The sequence below is a fragment of the Lepus europaeus genome, chromosome 23, assembly GCF_033115175.1.
Source record: "Lepus europaeus isolate LE1 chromosome 23, mLepTim1.pri, whole genome shotgun sequence".
In the NCBI taxonomy this organism is placed as follows: Eukaryota; Metazoa; Chordata; class Mammalia; order Lagomorpha; family Leporidae; genus Lepus; species Lepus europaeus.
In genome coordinates this window covers 18,768,497-18,788,384 of record NC_084849.1, presented here as the reverse complement: position 1 = coordinate 18,788,384, position 19,888 = coordinate 18,768,497, and the positions used below count along the sequence as shown (strand labels likewise).

The 19,888-nt window shown below is 58.2% G+C and overlaps 1 protein-coding gene across 1 annotated transcript in view; it reads right to left on the bottom strand.

Annotated features, from left to right (window-relative positions):
* Positions 1 to 19,888, bottom strand: part of KIAA1671 (KIAA1671 ortholog) — a 193,052-nt gene that overhangs the window by 113,003 nt on the left and 60,161 nt on the right. Inside the window, exons 5-6 of the mRNA XM_062182721.1 lie at positions 15,401 to 17,995; positions 9,394 to 9,528 (exon numbers count right to left, since the gene is read on the bottom strand). Of these exons, the coding sequence (XP_062038705.1) occupies positions 9,394 to 9,528; positions 15,401 to 17,995 (2,730 nt within the window). The remainder of the gene's footprint in view (positions 1 to 9,393; positions 9,529 to 15,400; positions 17,996 to 19,888) is intronic.

Below are 19,888 nucleotides of genomic sequence, written 5' to 3'. Positions count from 1 at the left end.
GAGCCAGGAGCTTCTTCCGGGTCTCCCACATGTGTGCAGGGGCCCAAGGACTTCGGCCATCTTCTACTGCTTTCCCAGGCCATAGCAGAGAGCTGGATCAGAAGTAGAGCAGCCGGGACCCAAACCAGCATCCATATGGGATGCTGGCACTGCAGGCGGCAGCTTTACCCGCTATGCCAGAGCGCTGGATCCAACAAATAAATTAAAAAAAAAAAAAAAAAGAAGACTCCAACATACAGGCTTGGTGAGATTTCACATTAAAATCAAGCTCATCAGCTTTGTTTGAAAAGCTGGACGCTACGGCCACACTGGGCCAGTGAGGGTTGGGATGCACCACGGCTGTCTGCCTCTGACAAGCACTGACCACCGGTCCCTGGCTGGCCTGGCTCCTGCAGTAGCTCCCGACACACGGTCTCCAGGGGAGGTCCTGACCAGGGGAGTCAGACACCCGGGGTGACCAGGTGTCCCCATGGGAGGCATCTAGGGAGACTTTGTCCTTGTACTCTGCCCTCGGCTGATCCCTCCAGCCCCCTCGCCCGATCCCTCCAGCCTCCTCGCCTTACCCAGTGGCACCTGGAGAGCTCCGAGCCCCCTCCCAGGGACCAGGCGGCAAGCATCACAAGTCCTCCTTCGAACACAGGCAGTCCAACCTCCCGGCCTTGAACCCAGCCTTGAACCTCTGCCCGGTCAACTTCTACCCACCTGCGAAACCCAGCTCAGGCTGTGCCCGGTGCCTTTCTGGCTCCCACACGTCAGGCCGAGGGAGCACAGATCACTCCCACCCCCATCACGGGTTACATACGTGTGCACACGCCTGCCTCCCGCACTGGGCTGTGCACTCACCCACTCACTCGGTCACTCAACAAATATTCATTGTGCGTCAATTCTGCGTGGACAACCCCAGGGCCCTGGGATCTGGCACTTCCGGCTTGGTGGGGGGGTGGGGCAGACAGGAAGTCAGCAAACAAGTAAATGGTGAGTGTAGGTGGAGGCTGGGATGGCGAAGAAACCGAAGCAGTGGAATGGACTACACGGTGGGGGTGTCGGTCAGAGACCCAAAGTGAGGACAATACAAACACCCAGCCCCGACAGATGACACACAGAAACGGCATGCAGCAGAGCGGGTGCTTGGCCACATCGGAGCGCCTGGTTCGAGTCCCAGTGACTCCCCTTCCCGCCGAGGCAGGTCCTGGGAGGCAGCAGGTGACGGCTCAGGGACCCAGCTCCTGGCTTCAGCATGGCCCAGCCCTGGCTGTTGCAGCCACTTAGGGATTGAGCCAGTGACTGGAAGATATCTCTCTCTCTCTCTCTCTCTCTCTCTCTCTCTCCTTCTATCTCTGCCTCTCAAATAAATAAATAAATCTTTAAAGAACAAATTTTTTCATCAGGCATTCCATGCAGTGGTTAAAATACTACCTGGGACGCCCTAATCCCGTGTCAGAGTGTCTGGGTTCTAGTCCTGGTTCTGCTTCCAGCTAACGCACCCCCTGGGAGGCAGCAGGTACTTTTAAGACTTAGAACGGAGCCGGCGCCGCGGCTCACTAGGCTAATCCTCCGCCTTGCGGCGCCAGCACACCGGGTTCTAGTCCCGGTCAGGGCACCGATCCTGTCCCAGTAGCCCCTCTTCCAGGCCAGCTCTCCGCTGTGGCCAGGGAGTGCAGTGGAGGATGGCCCAAGTCCTTGGGCCCTGCACCCCATGGGAGACCAGGAGAAGCACCTGGCTCCTGCCATGGGAACAGCGCGGTGCGCCGGCCGCAGCGCACCTACCACGGCGACCATTGGAGGGTGAACCAACGGCAAAAAGGAAGACCTTTCTCTCTGTCTCTCTCTCTCACTATCCACTCTGCCTGTCAAAAAAAAAAAAAGACTTAGAACGGATTCCTGGCTCCTGGCTTCAGCCTGGCCCAGCCCCAGCTGTTACAAGCATTTGGTGGTGGTTTTGGGGGGTGAACCAATGGATAAAACATCTCTCTCCATCTGTCTCCCTCTCTCCTTCTCTCTCTCTCTTTCACTAAATAATTAAAAGGATAAACTATTTAAAAGGAATAATGTAGTGATTCAATGCTTTAAAAAAAAGTTTGGAAACCACAGTCCTAGAAGAAAAAAATCCTGCACTGAGAAGCTAGGAAGGGTTATAAATAGTCAGGGAGATGTGTAGAAATAGACGGAAAAGGCTTGGGCTGGTGGAACCACATATATATAATTATATAGACAGAATTTATACATATATAAATATAAATTCTGGGACAAGAGCTCTTGGAATACAAGGGCACTTTACAAAGTTTGTAGAAAAAGGGAACTAAAAGTAAGTTGAATTTGGTGAAGAATTTGAAATCCGTGCCTATGGGGGGGGGATTCAAAAAAGCTCATGGGAATGCATATCACGCATGGATTTCAAGGTTGTGCACCAAAATAATCTTGCCTCTTAATTCCATTTTCTGTGAGCTTTGTAAAGTAGCCTTGTATCTCTGAGATGGGGAGAGAAATCAGCGGAGGCTTTCAAATCATCTTCCGAGTGTGTGCGCGCATGTATGTACGTGTGCACACATGTGCACATATGTACATACATGTACGTGTGCTTATGCATGTACTATGTTACATATATGTACATGTGGTCGTGCATGTGCTGTGTACATGCATGTGTGTGCTCGTGCATGTACTGTATGTACGTGCATGTACGTGTGCTCATGCATGTATTATGTGCAGGCATGTACGCTGTGCACGTTGCACATGCATGTACGTGTGTGTGAGTGCACACGTGGGTCTGTGTGCAGGCACTTGGGTGTGCCTGTAGGACAGGCCTCAAAACCAGGACTAGCAAATATTTATCAGGCTCTGTGACAGCCCCAAACCGGAAACAACCCCGACACGCAGCAACAGCACAACAGATAAACCCGTAGCAGACACGGCGATGGAAAACCACAGGCTACTGCTCCTGCTCCACGCAAGTGTCGTGCACAGAGCTGGCACGCACCACACTGCCCCAAGGCAGCCAGCCAGAGAGCAGGCACTGGGACTCCACGTGGTGATGCCCTAGGGCACGCAACGCTAAGCTGTGGTGGTGGAGGCTAGGGCTGGGGAGTGTCAGGGAACTTTGAGAGCCAGCATGCTCTCTGCCCTGCACAGCAGCGAGTGATAAAAATGCACCCAGCCGTAGACAGGACTGGGTTGGCACACTCCACCGGCGTACAGTATACAGCAGGAAGAAAGGACGTGGGAGTGGACGCCTGGCGCCGAGGCTAACACGCTGCTCGGGATGCCCACATCCCACACCACAGCGCCTGGGTTCAAGTCCTGGCTCTGCTCCCGATGCCAGCTCCCTGCTATGCACAGCCTGGCAGGTGGCAGGTGACAGCCAGAGCGCGCAGGTCCCTGACACCCAGGTGGGAGACCCCGATGGAGCTCCAGGCTCCTGGCTTCAGGCTGGCCCAGCCCCAGCCCCAGCGGTTGCAGGCATTGGGGGAACAAACCAGTAGATGGGGAATCCCTGTCGCTGCCTCTCCGCCTTTCACATAAATGAAAATAAACAAACTTTTTTAAAAGAAGGAAATGTGAGAGGGGCCCAGTGCGGGAAGGGCATGGGGCAAGCAGAGTCGGTCTGTTTCCCTGCTGCTCAGAGCCTGTTGGACACCAACCAGGCAGAGTGGGCCGTGCTCCTGTTAGCCACCCGACAGCACAGCACACCTCCACGGCCTGGCCGCCTCCCTCTGCCTGTAGCCCACCCTGGAAATCCCCAGGACAAGGGTGGCACCCACTCCTCCAGTCTCCCAGGACCCTCCCTAGGAGGGCCTCTCATCCGCTCCACACCCTCTGATCAAGTGTCCAGCAAGGATGCCTGGCAGCCCCCGGCCTGGCAGGTGACGTCACCCCTCTGGGTCCCCATTTGCCTCATGTGTGGAGTGGTGGAGATGGGTGCTGGGGCTAGAAGGGTTGATGACACGGGGGCAGGGTTAATGCCCTCTGGGATTGCATCCCTCCCCTCCCCCACCTTCCAGGACCTGCAATCCCAGAGGGCTCCACAAAGAGGTGACCTTGTGCCAGGAGGTGGGGCAGGGTCCCACCAGGGTGGCTTCCAATTGAGGGGGGGGCGGCGCACTGTGGCATAGCGGGTAAAGCCACTGCTTGCAGGGCAGGCATCCCATATGGGCACGGGTTTGAGACCCGGCTGCTCCACTTCCGATCCAGCTCTCTGCTGATGGCCTGGAAAGCAGTAGAAGATGGCCCAAGTCCTTGGGCCCCTGCACCTGGGTGGGGAGACCGGAAGAAGCTCCTGACACCTGACTTCAGATTGGCACAGCTCCAGCTGTTGCGACCATCTGGGGAGTGAACCAGCAGATGGAAGACCTCTCTCTCTCTCTCCTTCCCTCCTCCCCTCCCTTCCTCCCTCTCTGTAATTCTGCCTTTCAAATACATAAATAAATCATGTTTAAAAATAAAACAAAGTGAGTGGGTGCCAGTCTCTGTCATTCATTCATCTGGCTTCCGGCGGGGGGATGGGCACCCAGCTGGAGTCTCTCTGGGCCTTGGTTACCCCCCCCCACCCCCCGCCTGAAGCCCACAGAGCCCAGGGGAGCTGCAGGCGGTACTGCTGAAACCAAACCCAGCTTAGCAGGACTGGGTTCTTCCACCTGGGGACCTGCCCCGGGACAGCCCCTCCCCCCGCCAGCTGCACTAGAGGAGTCTGCAGGCCAGCGTTCCCTGTGTGACCTTGTTCTCAGATCCAGGTCCCAAATCTCTAACGGGGCATCTTGCCGGCCCCTCAGAGACCGGGGATCACCCGGAAGGGGGAGAATGCCGGAACACGAGACTCAGCGCCTCTTCTTCATCTACAACACGGGATGATGAAGGGGTTGGCGAGGATGCAACGGGCTAACGTTGGTACAGCCAGCACGCACCATCACCACGAGCAGCGTCTGTGACGGCACAGCACCGTGAATGTGCTTAACTACACCGTACTGGATGCTTCTAAACGGCCAACGTGGTAAACATTACGTTCTTTGCATTCAAAGTTGCATTGTCTCCCCAGATTGCTCCAATAACCTCAACTAGTCTGCCTGCCTGCTCCCAGCTGAGCCCCTCCAACACCTCTGCACAGTGTCCACCAGGGGGCGCTCCAAACCACACCTCTGATGCCCGTCCCACAACCCTAACTTTCCCGGGCTCCTCAGTGGCTCCAGAGGACATAAAGCCAGACCACTGACCCTGACCCTGTGGGTCGCCATCTCCACTCCAGCCCCAACTGCTGCAACTACTCGGTACAGAACGTGTCCCAGGATCCCTGCACCTGGGTTCCCTCTGCCTGATGCTCCCCTCCTCTGATGCACCTGTGGGCCTGGGCAGTCCCAGTCCCTTCCTCCGAGAGGCCCTCCATGACTGCCAAATAGCAAATCACCCCAACTGCTCTCTCCCCAGTCACTCGTAATGCCCCAGCCCCGTTCCCTTCGTAGACCTTGGTAACAGTGCAGAGTCTCTCTCTCTTGGAGCCTGGCTCCTTGGTTAAGATCTGTCTCTCCCCACCACATGATGAGCTCCAGGAGGGCAGCTGCCGCACACGTCCTCTTCACTGCTGGCCCTGAAGGGCCCAGGACAACCCAGGAGCCATGGCAGACGTCAATCAATGTCTCGGAGGCATGAATGGGGGGAGGAACCAGTGGCTAGTATTTATCATCCTGGATTGCGTAATTACTTGTTTACAGTCTACTGAATGTGAGCAGTTTTAAGCCAGAGACTAAATTACTCATCTGTATATTCTTACAACTATGGAAAAATTTTACTAAGTGGGTAAAAGATGCATGGATAGTAGATGAGTGGGTGGGTGGATGGGTGGGTGGATGGATGGGTGGGTAGATGGATGGGTGGGTGGATGGATGGGTGGGTGGGTGGATGGGTGGGTGGGTGGATGAATGGATGGGTGGATGGGTGGGTGGGTGGGTGGGTGGATGGATGGATGGATGGGTGGGTGGGTGGGTGGATGGATGGATGGGTGGATGGAGGGGTGGATGGATGGGTGGGTGGGTGGTTAGAAGACTGGATGGTAGGTGCACGCATAGATGGATGGGTAAATGGATGAATACAAAATATCCCAGTATAAAAGTCTCAGGCACAATTGATGCTATGCATGGAAGACCCAGGAAACAGAAGTTTTCGATCTGTCTGGCTGGTTTCAATCCAGAAAGAGAACTTTCATCGGCTGAGATATCAGTTGCTCAATTCCCCTGCACTTTCCAAGAAGCAATTAACCGCAGGAGTCCGCCACGTTTCAGGGCATTCCCGTGCTGACCAGGGGCCCGGGGCTGCCGGCGTCTGCACACTCACTCCCCTACACGTCGTCCACCGCCCAGACTCACCGGGCAGACGGGCTCACTCCAGCCGCGGCACCAGCCCCACCCAGCCTGTGTCTCCCAGCTCCCTTCGTGCCCCACCGCCCAGCAGGCTCGGATGGCAGGGATTGTGTCTTCTCAGCACAGAAGCCCAGGTCCCGGGATACACGTCACATCCCAACACACAGGCCGTCCTCTCGGCCCATCCCCCCGTCCAGTCCTCCCACGTCAAGGACCGACACCCCCTCCCCGGCCCTCAGCTCCTCTGGTGATGTGCAATGTGCAGAGCTGTCTGTCCAGGGACCGGACCAAGGCTGCAGCCCTCAGAGGCCGCCTCCCGGGCTCCTTCTCACCCCCACCCAGCTGATGCTGTCAACACCTTCCTACGGTGGTCAGCAGAATCCATGGGCTCCCCCTACCCTCCCACCATGCCAGTCCCTGGCACAGAGACACCCAGGCTGAGCACTTTCCAGCCGTCCTGCGAGCATCCCAAGGACCCCAGGTATAAAGACGGCGACGTGATGACAATGGGGTTCTGCTCGGGAAAGCAAGGGGCAAGACTTCTCCAGCAAGCGGAATGGGGAAGTCGCCACACAGCGTGGAATGGCCAGATCACCTGCTTCATCTAGAAGCTTCCCGCACCTGCACCGCCACAAGAGGCCCTGCAACACAGCCGTCCGTCCAACACCTGTGCAACCTTCAAGACGGAGGACGAGCATCCCCAAGGGAGTCTCCCCTTCCTCGGGGGAGGCCTTGGCCCTTGAGCACCTTAAATGAGAGCATGAAGCAGGCGTAGCTCGCGACACAGCGCCTGGCGCGCAGTACGTGCTTGGCAAACCACAGCTGTCGGAGCCCAGCGCCATTGACCATTACGTCCTTACTTCTCTGCCTCGTTCTAACTGTCGCCCATCGCTCAGCACTCAGCACGTGCAGACAGGGTCTGTCATCAAAAAGACTGACGCCCCCAAACCTCCACCTCAACCAATCCCGATCCAGACCATTTGCTGTGGCCCTGCCTCCTGGCTGGAGCACCCTCCTCTCCTCTTCCTTCTTCCAGCTAACCAGGCCCTCTCAGGCGCCCCTGGATGGGATGGGGAGGACCTCCAGGGCCCCCTCACGTGGGCCTGGCGCACAGTAGGCCCACAATGGAAGGCACTCAGGACTACACGGGCCAGCAGATACTGCCTGGGGAATTCTCATGGTCACCAGGGGTCAGCCCCAGCCCACCACCACCCACGGCTGCTGGAGCTGCACCTGCACCGTCATGGTCCACAGCTCAGTCACCGCCGTGGGTCACGATCCCTGCTCCAGTGCACACCAAAGTTCACTTTCTCAGGGGGAAACGAGGGCCCCCGGGGAGGCAGGAGGCCCGGCAGGGACGCGGGTGGCCGCCTGGCCTCGAGGTCCTCAGGGAGCAAGGTTGGGGCGGGGGAGCTGTGAGCACCAACCAAGGGGTCACCAAGGCTCAGTTCCACCCCCAGCTCAGCCACCTGTGGCCACAGGTCCTTGAGCAACCTCCGTCTCCTCCATTTCTGGCAAATTCCTGGGGCCGAGGAAGACTTCCTCCCCATCAGCTCCTCAAAAGCACACAGGAGAGGACCGCAAACAACGAGGGCCGCTGGTCCCCAGCGGCTCCACTGCACCGGCACCCGGCACCCTCCTCCCTGGCAGCTCCTCCTTCCTCCCACCTCGCCGAGTCCCGGGGCAGATGGGAAACTCAGCTGATGTCTGCACACGCGCACACAAGTTCAAGTACAATCAGATAAGCAGAGCTGGTGCAGCCTCAGAGGGGCTGAAAGAGTAGAAAAGCAACCATTTTAGAAACAATAAATAAATAAATAAATAAATAAATAAATAAATAAAAACAGGCGGGTTTGAAATGTGTGGGAGTCTGGCGCTGGGATCTGTGACCCTATGGGGCTGCCCAGCACACGTCTCCCTGAGGTCCAATTTCTTGCCCCGCCCTGTCACCCCCAGCCCCACGGTCAGGCTCCTCCCCCTCTCGCACCCACTGCCGTGCCAGGGCCTGCCCAGCCGTCTCCTCCACCCCCACTTCACAGAGGAGGAATCGGAGGCTCAGGGAGGTGCCGTTTCTTGTCCATGGCCACACGGCTGGAAGGGACAGTTCCAGGACCTCTGTGCAGGACCCCACATCTCCCCCAGGAGACCAGGCCCAGACCCCACAGACACGCACAGAGCCGTGCATCTTAAAGACCCCGGTGAGCACAGCTGACATTGCATTAAAGATGCCCCCTCGTGGGACCCGGCCCTGGAACTCACCCAGGTACACGGGGCTCCCGGGGGGAGGGGCAGCTTCCCCAGGGTCCCGCGTGGCATTTATCCACCTCTGCGTCCAAGTGAAGAACCGGGGCAGGGAGAGGAGTCTAGCCACAGGAGAGAGCCAAGCAGTAACCAAACAGAGACGCAAAAATGAGACCGGCGAGCAGGACAACCACCAGGGTAATAATTACCAGGACAAAAACACCTGCTAAGTGTTTGCCGCATGCCGAGGACCACGCTCGGCGCGCCACGCACTGTCGCACGGGAGGCCCACATCAGCCCTATAAAGTGGATGCCATCATTATCCCTATTTTATGGATGAAGAAACTGAGGCCAGAGGCCTCTCCAAAGTCACTCACGAATGCATGCAGAGCCGGGATGTGACCCCAGCTCCACGTCACCGCACCTAAGCACATCACCACACGCAGTGCGAGCGCATCCTCACAACAGAGCCAAAGAAACAGGAATCGCCGAGCCGCTTTCCAGGTGAAGGGACGGAGGTGCAGAGAGAGGAGGGAACTCGCTCAAGATGTCAAAGAGCCCGAGAAGAGACGGTGCTGGGACTTGAACTTGGGACTTTCAGCCCCCGGAGCAGGTTGTCTTTCCCGCTCTACACCAGGTAGCTGGGGTTCCCCAGCCACACAGAGCCAGCACCCGCGCCCTGTCCACGCAGGGCGCCGGCACAAGTAGGCCAGGCAGCACCTGCTGGCCGGCCAGTTGCCCACGCGCATCCCAAGTAGCCATGACCAGCTCCGCCCGGGACCGCTTCTACAGCCCCGCCGCGGTCACTCACCATGAAGGGCCCGCTCCTCTTGTCCTTGTGGAAACTGTGGCTTCTGCGGGGGCCCAGGGCTGTGGGGGACGCCTGTCGGGGCTGCTGCTCGTCCTCGGGGAAGGCAGCCCCTCTCCCCAGGTCTCGCGGTGGGACCTGAAACACAGCACACGAGAGGACTTCCCTGGGGGTTTGCCACTGCAGGCTGGGCAGTCTCACCCAGAGAGGCCCTCCTGTGCCAAAAACACAAGGACATTGAAGCCACCAGGAATGCCACCTGGAGGGGCCCCAACCTCAGCCACTTCATAATTAACACAAGGAGGATGCAGCGGGTAAGATGCCAGCTGTGACACCCACATCCCATGTCAGAGTGCCTGGGTTCAAGTCCCGGGTCCAATCCCAATTCCAGCTCCCTGCTAATGCACACCCTGGGGGGATCAGGTGATGGCTCAAGTACTTGGGTTCCTGCCACCCACATGGAAGCTCCTGGGCTCAGCCTGGCCCAGACTTGGCAGCTGGAGAATGAATCAGCAGATGGAAGACAGGGCTCTCACTCGCTCGGTCTGTCTCTCAAGTAAATAAAAAATAAGCAGCTGTGTGACCTCCAGTGAGAGTCTTAACCTCTCTGAGCCTCAACCATCTGGGAAAAGCACAGTAGTAACAGTAGCCAGCTGCTAAGGGGGATGGGAAAACCAACTACGGAGCAGGGCACTCTGGGTGCATGACCCAGTGCCGCCACCAGGGGGCAGATGTGCGTGAATCCCAGGAGCCTGGCTTGGTTCCTCTAAGCCTGTGCCATCCTCTGCAGGTGCAGGGGCAGATCAGCCAGCCTCCTACCACCAGGGGGAAGTCTTGGTGACCTTACTTTTAAACAACTCTGTGCATCCAAACACACGTGCACAGAACCGGGCACGACTAGGGCACTCTAGTCTGCGTCCTGCCATTCTTCCCCACTCAGTTCCGTGTAAGGCAACCAGTCACAGTGCCGAAAACGGGGGCTCTGGAAATTTATATTTTACCCCATACATGGACAGGAAGGCCCAGAGAGGAGAGGCACCTGCTCAGGGACACACAGCATCAGCAAGAACAAGGCTGGGTTCTTGACCCCTTCCTTCTTGCCTTTCTTTCTTAAAAGATGTATTTATTTAGTCGAAAGGCAGAGTTACAAAGAGAGAGAGAGAGAGAACGTCCACTCACTGGTTCACCCCACAAATGGCCGCAACAGCTGGGGCTGGTCCAGACTGAAGCCAGGAGCCCAGAACCCCATCTGGGTCTCCCACGAGGATGGTAAGGGCCCTAGGACTTGGGTCATCTTCCACTGCCTTCCCAGGAGCATGAGCAGGGACCTGAATTGGAAGTGGAGCAGTTGGAGCTGGAACCCATGCTCACGTAGGAAGCCGGTGCTGTGAGCAGTAGCTTCACGCACCGTGCCACGACGTCGGCCCCTTGCCTCTTTGCTTGACGCCTTCCAAGACTCTGGTTTTCCTCCTGCCCCGCCCCCCCACCGTTGCCACCAGCTGCAGCCACGTCCTTTCCTCCGGGTCTCTCCTCATGCCCCATCCCTTGGGTTTAAATCAATCCCACGTGCACCCAGGCGGCCCCCAACTCTGTCGCTCAGGTGGGACTCACCATCTCCACCTGCCCAGGACAGGCCTCTCGATTCAGCTCTCTGAAAAATCCCTCAGCCCCCTCTTTGCTTGTCTTCCAGCTGGGCCGGCCAAGGCCCTGGGGTCTACTCCGTTCTCCTCCTCCTGGCCACACCACCAACAAAGCCACGGCTGTGCCTGCAGAGTGTGCTGCAAACCTCACAGCCCGCAGGCAAGTCAGCTCACAGATGGACTTGCATGAGCTAAAAACAGTAAAACTCCCGGAAGAAAATACAGGCATAAACCTTCATGACCTTGAACTAGGCAATGGCTTCTAATGTAATGACACCAGAGCACAAACAACAACAATGGACTTCCTCGAAATTCAAAACGTTTGGGAGCAGAGCTGTGGCACAGCAGGTTAAGCCACCGCCTGAGTGCTGGCATCCCACGTGGGCATGGGTTCAAATATCGGCAGTTCCACTTGCAACCCCGCTCCCTGCTAATGTGCCTGGGAAAGCAGTGGAAGGTGGCCCAAGGGCTTGGGCCCCTGCCATGCACATAGGAGACCTGGAAGAAGCTCCTGGCTCTGGCTTTGGCTTGGTTCAACTCTGGCTGATGCAGGCATTTGGGGAGCGAAACAGCAGATGGAAAAGCTCTCTCTCTCCCTCTTTCTATAACTCTTTCAAATAAATAAATCTCTTTAAAAAATTAAAACTTTAGTGCTCCAAAGAACAATAAGAAAAAAGAGTCAGGGCCAGTGCTGTGGCGTAGCGGGTAAAGCCGCTGCCTGCAGTGCCGGCATCCCACATGGGCGCTGGTTCGAGTCCAGGCAGCTCCACTTCAGATCCAGCTCTCTACTATGGCCTGGGAGAGCAGCAGAAGATAGCCCAAGTGCTTGGGCCCCTGCACCTGTGTGGGAGACCTGGAAGAAGCTCCTGGCTCCTGGCTTCAGATCGGCCCAGCTCTAGCCATTGTGGCCATTTGTGGAGTGAACCCCAGTGGATGGAAGGCCTCTCTCTCTCTCTACCTCTGATCTCTGTAACTCTGCTTTTCAAATGAATAAATAAATCTTTTTAAAAAACGAACAAGAAAAAGGAAAACAAGTCGAGTTGCATGCTCCTCTGGGAACAGGCTGCGTGTCTATGAGAGCCGTGGGAAGGTGCCTGTGCCGCGTCTGTGTGTAGACCAAGGTCCCTCGGCCTCCGAGCCATGGCCATTTGGGGCTGGGCCCCCCTGCGCCTGCTGAGGATGCCGACCGGCAACCTTGACCTCTACCCTTGGACGCCCGGAACAATCTCCTCCTATTGTCACAACAACAAAACTTGCATGCAGACTTGGCTGAAACGGGCCCTGGGGTGGGGGGTAGCGCCGCCCGTGGCCGAGCAGCACGGAGGGGCTGGGCGGGCGCCCTGCTGAGCAGCACGGAGGGGCTGGGCGGGCGCCCTGTCCAAGCCGTCATCATTTCAGAAAGGTTTTCTTCCCTTTCTTCCGTGGCATATAAAACTCACACACGATTACGGGGCACCATGGGGCGATTCCTTCCAGTGTTCATGGAGTCACGTCTAACCAAGTGAATAGCTCTGTGTCCTTGGACACCCAAGGATGCTTTTTGGTGAAAACATCCCAAATTCTGTCTTCTAGTTTGCATTCTTTAAAAAGAGAGAGCGAGAGACAGAGAGAGAGAGACTCGAACTCAGGGGCTCCGACATGGGAAGCGGACGTCCCCTGCAGTGTCGCCCCTGCTGTGCCCAGTGCCTGCTCCAGGTTTGAATTTCTAACAGGCAGTGCTTCGGGATCGGGTTTGTTTTGGTTACTTTGGGGGTGGGGGGCAGGAGTTAGCTCCATAACCAAAGATCTTCGATCCACAGAAAACAGAGACAGGGAGCTGGGCCAAGCCTTCCCCATAGACGTGGCGAAGAAACAGATCCCCTGACAACTAGCACTGCCGGGGCCCGTGTGCTACTCCGGGCAGGCGGCCAAGCCTGGGCTGGGGGACAGAGCCGGGCCCAGGCGTCCCCTCCACGAGTCCCAGGCTCCGAGCAACCACGAGTCACGTTTCCATGGCCGCGCCCCCCACTGCTCCCACAGCAGGCTGGAGGGGGCAGGCACAGGTGGACCCCACCCTGGGGAGCCTGCAGGCTGGGCACTGCCCCTCAAGACAGCCCGAGAACAGCCCTGCAAGGCAGGCAGGAGTCACTGCTCACCCCGGCGAGGAAACCGAGGCTCGGACAAGCAAAGTGAGCGCCTGAGACGCTGCGGGCACGTGGCAGACAGGGCAGTCAAACCCCATGCCATGGCCAAGGCCACATGCCGGGTGCTTAGTCCCCAGAGCAACAGGGTTGGGGTGGGGCTTTGAAGAGGGGATGAGGTCACCAGGGCCCTGCCCCCATGAATGGGTTAATGAAGGAACAAGGGGCTTCCCGGTCTCCAGACCTGCTGAGAAAAGCAACTGTGCCTCAGCGGTCACCCCACCTCGGGGACCGCACGGCACAACATAGGGATGGGCGGTCAGCAACGCCGGGCCTGGGCCCCGGGCTCTGGCCTGCCACATCACGGTGCGGTGCTGTTCCCACACGGCCGTGACCTTCCCACCTGCAAACCCCCATCTGTGCTGCGCTCCTGCAGAGAGTGCCGGCACCACCCCCATCAGCCCTGCACATGCACGCGCACCCCTCGAGGCCGGGCTAGAGCCGGCACCTCCTCTGGGCCCCGGCCGGGCCTCCCTTCCAGCACCAGGCACTGACTGTTGTTTGGCTCCCTAGCCTCGCCCCAGCCTCCTCCTCCACCTCAGAGACTCTTCGTTCAGCAGAGTGGCCCATTGCAAAGCAGCCCACTGCCCACTGGGTACCAGGCCAGTCCCGGGGCCCAGCGCTCGCGCTGCCACTTGCTGCTCTGTGGCTGGGCCAAGTTCCTCAGCTTCTCTTAGTCTCCATTCTTGGCCTCTGTAAGGGAGCTGCTCACAGCCACACTGGGTGCCGTGGGCCCAACGCTCAGGTACGCGCCTGTGGCCCAGGTATCCTGCTACGTGAAGATCTCCCCCCGCCGGAGCACACAGCCAGCGAGGGTGGAAGAGCCCGCGGATCAGTAACCCCAGAAACATCCTGGGGCAAGCACAGGAGGAAGTGGGAAACGCAGACGGGACAGCTCCAGGGAAGTTCAATGCCAAGATCAAATCCAAGCCCGAGCCCTCAGGTCCCCAGCAGGACTTAGCCTCAGGGGCCCACGTGATACCTGAATGACTGCCTCGCTTTGACCTTCATCCAGTTCTCAGGGATCACCCCCTAAAAACGCCATTTGCAAGGAGTTCCTTGGATGGGAACCCATCCTCCGAGGACGCCCTTGTGGGACTGTCTGGAGGCTCACGTGAGAGTCCCTGTTCACCCATTCAATACGCAGCTCCCGGACGTTCACAAAACGCCCAGCACGATGCTGCTGGGTGCTGGGCAACAGGAGTGGATAGAACACAGCGTGCTGTATACAGCAGTCGCTCCACAGAGTTGCTGTGGATACCTAGGGGATACAGGAATGCACACATGGCAGCATGCTGTATACAGCAGGTGCTCCACGGAGCTATTATGGATACCTGGGGGATACAGGAATGGACAACACAGCGTGCTGTATACAGCAGTCACTCCATAGAGTTGCTGGGGATACCTAGGGGATACAGGAATGCACACGTTACAGCATGCTGTATACAGCAGGTGCTCCACGGAGCTACTATGGATACCTGGGGGATACAGGAATGGACAACACAGCATGCTGGTATACAGCAGTCACTCCGTAGAGTTGCTGGGGATACCTAGGGGATACAGGAATGCACACGTTACAGCATGCTGTATACAACAGGTGCTCTACAGAGCTATGGGTAACTAGGGGATACAGGAATGCACACGTTACAGCATGCTGTATACAGCAGGTGCTCCATGGAGCTATTATGGATACCTGGGGGATACAGGGATGGCCAACACAGTGTGCTGGTATACAGCAGTCACTCCACAGAGTTGCTGTGGATACCTAGGGGATACAGGAATGCACACATGACAGCATGCTGTATACAGCAGGTGCTCCACGGAGCTGTTATGGGATGCCTATCATTATTGTCATTCTAGGCCCAAGATTTGAGACCGGTGGCCCAGAGGCGGCATGGAACCAGCAGCCGAGCCTTGTTCAGATGGATCTGTACTTTTAATGAGTCATTTCTTGCGAGGATGGGGGTCGGGTGAATGACACATAAAAATCTGGATTTTCAGATCTCTCGTTAAACGAGGTAGTGAGGCTGCCGAGAGCCAGCTGGAAGCAAGCAGCATGTGCCGCAGTCCCCACCACTCCCTGGAGTCTCCCCCCAGCCCAGCCCCTCTCATGTGTGAATCCACGTGGCCCAGTCAGAGCTGCGTGTTTGCAGAGTCACTGTGCAACAACTCAAGAGCCTTTGCACTCACCTTGTGAGCATCTCGAGTCCTGGGCTCCCACGGACCGGGCCCTGTTTTGGCTTCCACGTTCTCTGCAGGGGGGCTGGGCCTGCCGGTGGGCTGCTCTTGCCTCCTCTCTCGGGCATCCTGCATGACAGCCAGGCCCTCTCGGATTCGGGCAGGGTGGCCCCTCTCCGAGCTGGCCCTCTTGACCTCCAGGGGTGATCTCACACCGTCACGTGGGTGGTCACCCCACTGGGCCGCACTGCCTTCCTCCTCCGCCTGCCCGGCGGCTGTCGTGGAGGTCCCTTTCTTCCGCTCTGCAGGGGGCGACCTGGGGGACCCCCTGGCTCCGCTGCCCAGGTCCTCCCGACCGGAGGGCTTGGTCTCAGCTGGGGAATCCCGACCCACAGCCTCGCGGGGTTTACTGGCAAACGCCTGCTTTTCATCCACCACGATTCCCAAGAGTTTCTTCCTGGGACCCTCGGGGGCAGCGGGGGACCCTGGGTGCTTTTCGGGAGGAGCTGGGTGGGGAAGAGCCCACAGGGGAGGGCTGGACTTGGCACTGGGGGCTGCCCCCGGGGTCTCTGCGGGCTGCCTGCCTAGGCTGAGAGTAGGAGCAGGAACGTGGCTGGCATCAGTGACACCAGTTTCTTTCCAGAGCTGCTCAGCTTCGGGGGGCTCCTTCCAGCTCCTCCTCCTCCACGCCAGCCCACCGGGCGGGCCGGACTTCTCCTGGGCCTCCTCCGAGACTCTCACGGCCTGCTCCCTGTACTCGGCCATCAGCACGTCAAGGTCCACGACACTGGATCTGTAGCCATCTCGGACCTTCCCCGGGAAGGTGTCACTGACCACCTCCGTCCTCCGTCTCCCCTGCACATCCCTGGCTCTGGGGTGACTGTGTGGGGTGGGCGTGGCCTGGGGCAGGCCGCCGCCAGGGGACACCTTATGAAAACCAGAGTCTCGTTCTGACCCCCGCTGGAGCCTCAGAGCGTCCACGTCGATGATCCTGTCGCCCGCGGGGGCCGGATGCTCTATAGCCGGCGGGGTTTTAGGAACACTGATCACGTCCTCACACTCTCGTCCCTCAGCCCAGTTCTGACCGCCTGTGGTCTCCAACAGCTCCTCGCGGCGAAGAGAAACCAAAGGAGCCGTTGAAGAGCGAGGAGACGGAGGTGGGGGGGTCTTTCTAGAATGTTCCAGCACGTGTTCGGGTGCTGGCTTCACAATGCTCTTTGCCTTTTGGATGTCAGGGATCTGATAGGTAACTGCGAAAAAGGTGGCCTTGGGCTCCGCAGGGGACCCGTGCCTCACGGCCGGGGAAACTCGGTCCTGGGCAGCACCTGCGTTGATCACCTGGGTCTGTGCCCGAGGGTGAGGCTTCTTTGAGGCATTGGCCGTGGGGGCCGAGTCGCTTGTTCCTCGCTGCTCTGGCTTCACCGAGTTCTCGGCGGGGAGGAAGCTGAACGTGTCGAACTTCACGTCGTGGGGCAGTGTCCGCCGCCTCCACCTGTCCGCTCTCTGGTCCGTGGGCCCGGCTCGCCGCAGCTGGACTTCAGGTTCCAGGAGCTGGGCCAGCCTCGGGTTGCCCTCGCTGGCAGGTAGGACGAGGGATCCTCTCTGCACAGAGACCGAGTCTGGAGGCTCTCGCGCTTGGGCGTCAGAGGGCTCAGCCTTGGCCTTCAAAGCGGGGTCCAGAGAGCCACCCTGGGGTGGCCCCCTTTCTGTGGCTGAGACGCAGCCTCCCGGCTTGGTGCTGGCCCTGCCAGGGCCCTGCTGCGGGGACTCCCACAGGGCAGCTTCAGCTTTGACAGCCCTGGCAGAGCCGGCCTCGGGAGCGCCCGGCTCCTCGCGGCCCGTCAAGGGCGCTTTCTGCCAGTTCAAGGTCACCCCCGCCGTCCACTTGGGAGACGAGCAGCCAGTGCCCCCGCCGGCCTCCTGCGTCCCTCGAGCTTCCCAAATCAGACTGGCCTTCTGGACAGCCCCCGCCTGGCCTCCCGGGTCAGCAGGGCTGGCAGCCTCCTGGGACAGCTGGCGCACGGGCAGCGAGAGCCGAGACGTGCGGCTCCGGAGTGTCAGGGCTGTGGCCTCGGGCGCCGTGGCCACCGCCTCGCTGTGCGCCCGCTCCCCCACCGTGTGCACGACATCGAACTTGGGCTCGACCCTCTGGGACGCCGGGGGGCTTCCCGAGTGCTTGCGGAAGGGGTACCGTCCTGGGTCTCTGTCCAGCTTCTCTGTCTCGGGATTTCCAGGCCACTTGGAGCTCTTCCTGAGGGGGGCTGTTTCAGGGGGGTCCCTCCCCAGCCTGGGTCCTTTCTCGGGCCTGGCTCTGGGCTCCTCCGGGCTTTGGGTGCCGCCCAGGTCACTAGGGGGCGTGGCTGACAGACAGCGTCCTGATTGGTCAGCCACGCTGTGTTTCTCCACGTGATGCTCAAACACCGTGGCCCACACTGTCTGGAAGCACCTGTCGTCTTCCGGGGTGGCTTCCCAGGGCCTCAGCGAGCGGCCTGGCTCTTGGGTGGAGCTGTCTTTCCTTTCTGTCTGCCTGGACTTCTCCCACAGGGTCCCAGGCTTCCAGGGGCTTCTCGGGGCAGATGCTCCATCCAAACCGTGCCCCTCTTTGGGCTGGAAAACAGAACAATACAAACGATCCCATGTTAAAGGATTCAAACCGGGGAGGAAGAAGTGAGGCGACTGAAAAGACCGGTCTCATCACTGGCAGGACGAGACACCAGAACACAGTGCAGACTGCTGAGGTCCAGGGTGGGCGAGCATGGGGGGAAATGGACCCAGGTGCCCCCTGGGCAACAGGGCAGGCACACCTACCGCGGATTTAAGACTCCTTTAGGGAAGTTGCCTGGTCCCAGGGGTCAGAGGCTGCCCAATATGCCTGCATCGCCTGTCAGAGTGCTTGGGTGCCATACCAGGCTTCGCCTCCAATTCCAGCTCCCTGCCAATGCGCCCCCTGGAGGCAGCAGGTGACGGCTCAAGTACTTGGGTCCCTGCCACCCATGTGAGTTCCGAGCTCCTGGTTCAGCCTAGCCCTGCTCTGGGTGTGGTGGGTATTTGTTGAGTGAACCAGTGGATGGGACACATCTCTCTGTCTCTCTCAAATAAATAAAATTAGTTAAAATAAAAGACTTCTTTTCGCCCAGGACTTTCTTTGCCCACATGTACAAAGCAACATGAACGAGACAGTTTGAGCAGCTCTGTTCATGAAAGCAAAAGGGAGCAGAAATAGGGGCCGGTGTTGTGGGGTAGCAGGTAAAGTCGGAGCCCAGGATGCCAGCATCCCATGTGGGTACTGGTTCACGAGCTGGCTGCTCCACTTCTGATCCAGTTCCCTGCTAATGGCCTGGGAAAAGCAGTGGAGGATGGCCCAAGTGCTTGGGCCTTGCACCCGTGTGGGAGACCAGGAGGAAGTACCTGGCTCCTGGCTTTGGATCCGCGCAGCGCCGGCTGCAGCACACCAGCTGTGGCGGCCATTTGGGGGGGTGAACCAACGGAAGGAAGACCTTTCTCTCTGTCTCTCTCTCACTGTCTAACTCTGCCTGTCAAAAAAAAAAAAAAAATAGCATTGACTTGTAGGGAGAAGAACAGGTTGCAGAACTGGATTTTTTTTTTAAAGATTTATTTACTTCATTATTTGAAAGAGCAACAAAGAAGGGGAGAGAGGGGGAGATCTTCTGTCCGCTGGTTCATTCCCCAAATGGCTCCAACAACCAAAGCTGCAACAGGCTGAAGCCAGGGGCAGAGAGCTCCATCCAGGTCTCCCAGTGGTTGGCGGGGACCCAAGGACTTGGGCCACCTTCCGCTGCCTTCCCCGGCGCATCAGCAAGGAGCAGGATCGGAATCAGAACAGCTGGGACACAGACCGGTGCTCTGATACAGGACACCACAGCCACAAGCAGCAGCCCGTCAGAACAGGAAATGTATGAGACAAGTATAACACGAGTGTGCATGTGTGTGCGTGTGGGGGTGTGTGTGTGCGCACATGCAGACCAGCAGTCTGAAGAAAAGATACAACTCCAATGGAGGGTGGGAAGGAGACCAGCTTCCTGTAGCCTTACACGCTCCGGTTCTGTCCGACTTGTGTAACACACACGTATTACTTAGTAGTCTTTCTCTGTTAGAAATGTCCGCGTCAGCAGTTTAAACATGGAGTTACCACGTCACCTACCAATCCCACTGCTGGAGAACACAAAAGACCTAGCAGTGTGATTGACAATCACGAAAGGCAGGGACAGCTCAAACTGTTCATCAATGGATGGACAGATAAAATGTGATACATCTTGGGGCTGGTGCTGTGGTGTAGCGGGAAAAGCTGCCGCCTGCAGTGCCGGCATGCCATATGAGCGCCAGTTCAAATCCTGGCTGCTCCACTTCCGATCCAGCTCTCTGTTGTGGCCTGGGAAAGCAGTAGAAGATGGCCCAAGTCCTTGGGCACCTGCACCCATGTGGGAGACAGGGAAGAAGCTCCTGGCTTCAGATCAGCGCAGCTCCAGCCATTGCAGCCAT